This window comes from Opisthorchis viverrini (genome assembly GCF_000715545.1).
Source record: "Opisthorchis viverrini unplaced genomic scaffold opera_v5_50, whole genome shotgun sequence".
In the NCBI taxonomy this organism is placed as follows: Eukaryota; Metazoa; Platyhelminthes; class Trematoda; order Opisthorchiida; family Opisthorchiidae; genus Opisthorchis; species Opisthorchis viverrini.
The window spans coordinates 1,215,549-1,221,707 of record NW_008751706.1 but is presented as its reverse complement, the minus strand read 5'-3'; the positions used below and the strand labels follow the sequence as shown (position 1 = coordinate 1,221,707).

At 48.3% G+C, this 6,159-nt stretch overlaps 1 protein-coding gene across 1 annotated transcript in view; it reads right to left on the bottom strand.

The window, feature by feature from the left end:
* The window catches only part of T265_03487 (hypothetical protein), a gene marked incomplete at both ends in the record, with an annotated part of 13,396 nt that extends 7,623 nt beyond the window's left edge, over positions 1-5,773 (bottom strand). The window contains one exon of the mRNA XM_009167987.1: positions 5,584-5,773. Coding sequence (XP_009166251.1) covers positions 5,584-5,747 — 164 coding nt within the window. The remainder of the gene's footprint in view (positions 1-5,583) is intronic.
* Positions 5,774-6,159: the final 386 nt, after the last annotated feature.

Here is a 6,159-nt window from a genome sequence, read left to right as displayed (position 1 = left end):
GCCCACTGACAGTGCTGGATGTATGCACCAATTTATCAGCCCCCGCCTGCAACGTGCAGCTACCTACCCCCCCCCCAAACCATGAACGAACGAAACTGCGGCAGCTACAACCACAGTACGACGAATACGCGGTTATTACAGCTGACAATGATGATGATGATGACGGAAAAGTGCCGGACTACAGCTGACAATGATGATGATGATGACGGAAAACCGAGTGCCGGACAGTCAATGACTAGTGACGAAGTATGAAAGCGCTGAGGGAAACTAGAGAGTTCCTGAAACAAAGTGGACTAGTACAAGGGATGTGCGGAAGCAGTTTCAGTCAATAAGTGTGCGAGTGTGCTAATTAACGGTAATTCTGGATCTTTTTTTAAAAGCAGAGCGACATACCCTCAACAACAGTATATTTGGCCATCGGTCTGTATACTGGTGTCTCTCATTCGACTGAATCCGCATTCCCATCAGTCCCTAGATTGAATACCTTTCTGGTTTGAAGCATCATGGTCTGCCGAGGTAGGTGAAATTCAGTTGTGAGCCTTCGAGTTCTTATTTGAAAAAAAAACGCGTTCCGGACAGCTGCTTTCTTAGAAGAACTGCCTAGAGCGACTGTCTCAACCAGAGCGGTATAAGCTTGACACCTATCATCTCGCGGCCACTAGCTCCAATAATTCGGCGATGGCTGACCTCGGCACTCTTTGACTTAAGTCTGGTTATATGAACCCCAAAAATTGGTTGTTGAAAAAAAAAACACCGAAAGGCCAGACTCAAAAAAGTGCCTGAAGCTTTCTGGTTTGCTAAGAAAGCGAAGAAGGGTGTTGGGAACACTCATTTTAAATTCTAGGGACAACAACCGGATCCCTTGACTCCAACGCATGGACAGCTTGAATAGTATCCCTGCATTTGAAGGCCAAGAGACCAGTCCATAAAACTATCCGGGCAAACCTACACATGCTATATGGTGAAAAGTAAACAGAAGCTGTCTGTTGGAAACAAGGATCCAGGACTCAGGACGAATTGACCACATTTTTGCCCTCTTCCAGGTTCCGCCTACGTAGAGGCCACAGTAGCTGGATATGGCGGGGTATGCATTGTACTCAGGGACCAAGCGGAAGCGTCTCTACTTGATTGGATACTCGCTGATGGTTGCGTCTGCACGGTTCGTTTGAAAACGCTTGTGAAACTATCTCAAAATAGTAAGGTGACCAGCATCCTGTTTACTGTCTGTTTACTGTCTGCCCCGATTGACTGTAGTTCTGGAGCTGCCAAAGACCGTTTCTGTGGCTCTGTATGTACTCTTTACTACGGGCTAAAAGCTCGAACATTGTTCCTGTTGCTGGTGACATAACACCTAGGTAGGCACACTGAACACTGCTGGGGTTCAATTGGATACGAGACACACGGACGAGGGAGTCCGTCTACTTCGACGTGTGCTGATCACAGACTGTCCTTTTGCAGTGCCATTTCCCGTAACAGCGGAAATCGCTTGACAAAGCGGTGCCCAGCAACATACCAGTCCCAAATATAAATAGATCACATTACCATCGTTTACCGGTGACGAGGATCGATCAATGCCTGCCGCTCCTTCTGGAGTACCAGCGTGGACTCTGACCATGCACTTGTCCGCTGATTCTTTTCATTCCACTTCTCTGGTCTACGGAATACACGCACAGCTCACATCTCGCTTAGCCATTTAAAAGCTAGCGGACTCAGGAGTCAAACAAAACTAGCTCCCGAACACCTTCCGGATTGCTCGAATCGGATATAAACGGTCTCGGAGAACAGATAACCAAATCGCTACTCAAAGCCGGAACTTCCGTTTGTGGTCCAACCCAGCCAACCTAATTCACTGGACCTCTGACAGGACCGTAACTTTGCTGGAGGCCTGGCGACAGATTCTTCTCGTCTGCGACCACCAACCGATGCGACGCCAGGTGAACCTGAATGTCCGTGCAAACCGGTCAGCTTGGTGAACCAGGAAGGCCGAAGAAATAGGAGGCATAAAATGCTGGAAACATCCGCAATTTATTCCACTAGATTCGTTCGACTGGTTCTCGGAAGGCGCTTGTCAGCGAAGCTGTCGGGTACTAGAATGAGTCTCTGATGTCCAGCACAGGAGAACGTTTGGACCGCTGGACAGTTCTTTGAATAGCAATTCAGTTGGCCACCTGCTGCCTCAATTCCGGACTACCAGTCCTCACCAAACAGACGACGGATATCAACTCATTCAGTTGTGTGCTGACGAAGAGAGTAAAAGAATGATCAACTACGAACTTTCAACAGAAAGGTTCGCATCGCGTAGCCTGGAGGCCACCAACTGCAAGTCAACCGTGGACTCAGTTGGACCACATGGTCATCAGCCACCGGTGGACAGCCACAATTCAAGACTGCCGTTCCTTCTGTGGCACACCACTTGGTTTCGACCACGCAGGCGAATTGAATGTAAACTTTGATAGCCCCTCGGAAAAAATAATATACCAAATATCCGTACTGAAACGTGAGAAGGCATCAGGACCGGAAGGTCGGTATCCAGCCCCCATCGAAGGTGGAAAATCCCTGACGATCCATCTGATAAATCTTATTGGTGCTCTATGGAACTAAAAGGTGCCCGCTGAATGGGGCGCGTCAACAGTTATCCCTATCTTCAAAAAGGGTACGCGGACACTGCGAAAACCACCGTGACATCAGCCTGCATCGAAGGCGCCCTCTGGCCTCATCCTTCGAAGGTTGACTGAACACAGGGAGAGACAGATCCGTGAAAACCAAGCTGGATTCCGTACAGCAAGAGGTTGCACCGACCATATATTCACCCTCCGACAGATTCTGGAACAGCGACACTGCTTCCAGCAACCAACAAAGGTTGTTTTTCTTGATCTGAAAGCTGTTTTTGACTCTGTGGATCATCAGGCACTATGGCTGTGTCTGTGAAGCAAAAGCGTCCCCCATAAATCTTTACCCTCCTTAAGACGCTGTACGCCAACTTCCGTGGCAGTGTGAATGTTTACGGGGAGCCCTCTTCTGGGCTCACCATATCAAGTGGTGTCAGACAGGGCTGTCCTCTTCCACCTTTCCTCAACTTCCTTATTGATACGATCACGAAAGACTCACTAAAATAATCGTTCAGCTGTAACACCCTTCCGGTACCTAGCAGCGATGCTACCCGAAGGAAGCACGAGGTTTCCCAAGCCTAGAGAGGGGAAGTCAAGAAGCAGAGGTCGGGTTCGAACCACGGACCTTCCGGTCAGTAAATTCCCGCTCTAACTACATGAGCCATCTCGCACCAGAAAAGGAAGACTCACTAGCAGCCTTTAATACCTGCGGGGTCGAGGTGCTCGCGGAGCGTCCGCTTACAGATATCGAATACGCAGGCGACATAGCTCCTCATGGATCTGACCTCGTGGTAATTCAAACGATACTATATAATCTAAATAATTCCGCCTCATGGCTTGGTATGGGCTTCACACCTGCAAAGTACAAAGTGCTACTGCAAGACTGGGTGTGGTCGAACGCTAGCCTCACGCTTGCGGATGAACTGATGGAGGTAGTAGACAAATTTTTCTACCTTGGCAGCTGTATCAGTCCTGGTGGTCTCGCGAAAGATATTTCCATCCGGATTGGGAAGGTCAGAGCAGCTTTTGTGAACCTGCGTCACCTGTGGCGTAGGCGTGAAATCAGCTTGTCCGTCAAGGATCGAGTTTACAATGCTGCGAGGCGATCCATATTACTATATGGATCAGAAACCTGGCCGCTGCGCGCCGAGGACTTCAAAAGACTTTCAGCGTTTGACAATTAATGTCTTCGGAGCACTGCTCGAATCTGGCTGGAACATTGGATCAGTAATACTGAAGTACGTCAATTGGTATTCGGAAGAAATAACTCACCCTCGATAGATGAACTGATCACATTCATAGGTTGCAGTGGCTTGGCCACGTGCCGCGTATGCCAGTCGACTGGCTTCCTCAGAGGGTTTGTTTCGCACAACCATGTGAAGGGTGGAGGAGTGCCAGAGGCTGTCAGACAATGACTTGGCAAGTATAGAAGCCATTACGAGCGAACTCAGCTGCGCTAGTCATTGTCGTCTTCCTGGATGGGGACCCTGAGAGGGGCCACATCAATGGCTAAAGACATTGTGAGACATGGCCCAGTCACGTCCTCAATGGCGCTCGTGCATCCAAGCTGTCGCCATCAATGCATATATCCCTTCCCAATCCCCCAATCGACAGTCCACTGACAATGCAGTGTTCACGCACCAATTTATCAGCCCCCGCCTTCAATGCGCAGCTATCTACTCCACCTCCCCAAATCATCGGTAAACTAAATTAAGGCAGCTACAAGCACTGTACCACAAGTGCGCGGTTATTACAACTGACAATGATGATTATGGTGATCCTCTGTCTAGGCTTAGGTGACCCGGCAGTACCGCAGCTCTTGTGCTTCCTTTTGGTGACATGGCAGCTAGGCACCGAAAGGGTGCTACGGCTGAATTGACTCAGTTGGCTGCAGGCCTGGCCCGAAAACGTAGGCAGTAAGGCATTAGTGTCTCACTCCTAGTGCACCTGCGAACAGAAGCAACGGACAGCAGCGGAGTATCAGTGTTAAACACTGACATCATCCTGTCGATGATGAGCATCGGACTCTGCCTTCATAAGTATTTCGACCGTGTCGGTTAATGCGCTGGCGGTCACGACCAACCGTTGCTTTTAGGGCCGAACGTTTCTAAGCTGTCCTACCTCACAGAAGAAGGTAGCATCTCTGCTTCCATATATATGGACATGCTTGTTGCCTGGGGGAAACGCCTTACTCTCCTCACGTCCCTATCGTAGAGGGCAGTAGGCTTTAATCTGCACACCGCCTTGTAATACGATTACTCTCGGTACGGGTACCCGATCTTATTCGTCTGGTTGCTCTCGTTTGGGCTTCGTGGCGGTTGAGCATTTAGAAAATGAGTTCCAGCCAGTATAGCCCGCAGGATTATTGCAGCGCACAAGCTATGACACCAAAAGGTGACATCTTTATACAAGGAAAAGGGACCACACAATTGGAGAACGGCCGATACACAAGAATAGCGACCTGGAAACCGCTGCAAACTACAGGGCTATTAGGTTAACGTTGGAGGAGAGTTGCATAGGAAAAAAAATGGAGGAAATCGCAACAGTCCACTCAATCACCTGCAAATTAATCCAAGGCCCAAAGCAGAGATGCGCAGACTTGCGTGTTTCTAGCCTCGTTTCTTCTTTCTTGACGAAACAATCTGGAGACTGAAGAGAGGCTGAGGAATGCTGTCTAGAATACCGAAGAGCACTTGACAGAACCAAGGTTTCAACCTTTTACATTAGGTGGAAGTGTAGCTATGAAAATAACTAGCTAGGCTTTACTTTACTACATGGTATGGGCTCCGTTGCGAGCTGCACAGCAGTGAAGCACCAGTAAATATCAGCGGGACATTTATTTAGGTGAGACATTTCCTGATAAGCAAGTGCCTAAGCTGCATTTTTTCAATGCGAGGTTGAAGCGTGAAAATAAACTAGGAGTGCTTGTACGAAACATCTCAGAACGCTTCGGCGAGGACTCTAACAAACTTACCTTGAGTGAAGATTGTATATCGTGTACAAAATTGTCAACTCCTTGCCCTGGAAGATGTACTCGTTAAGAACTTGTTTTGAGACTGCCAAACGAGCGACATCCGTGGCCTGTCCACTGACGGTCAGAAAAATGAAAGCACAGGAAAATAAGAAGTGAAAGACCATGGCGCCGAAGTTTTCAACGAATAGCCGTCTGATGTGTGACTTTCGGAATTTAGCGTTGGTACAGTTAAACAACAACACGCATTCACGGACTGAAACGTATGTTCGAGATATTCACACAAGCTTCCCTGGTTGGATTTGTTCTTGTTGTTATGCTCCTCCCCTTCGCGTAGAGGGTACAGAGGAAAGGAGTTTTAGCACTGCTTTTTATGTTCTCAGCGCCCCTCTGGCAAGGCCAGCGGCTAGACGCACAATGTATTTTTCTGCAAAACCCCTGCGGACGAAATAAAAACTTTAACGTCAAAATGTTGCACTTCTTTGCATATATGCGTAGACTGAAAACCCCCTCATCTGCCGTTATTTTTTTCGATGTTGTTTTAATCGATGACATTTGAAAATTATTGGCGCACATTCG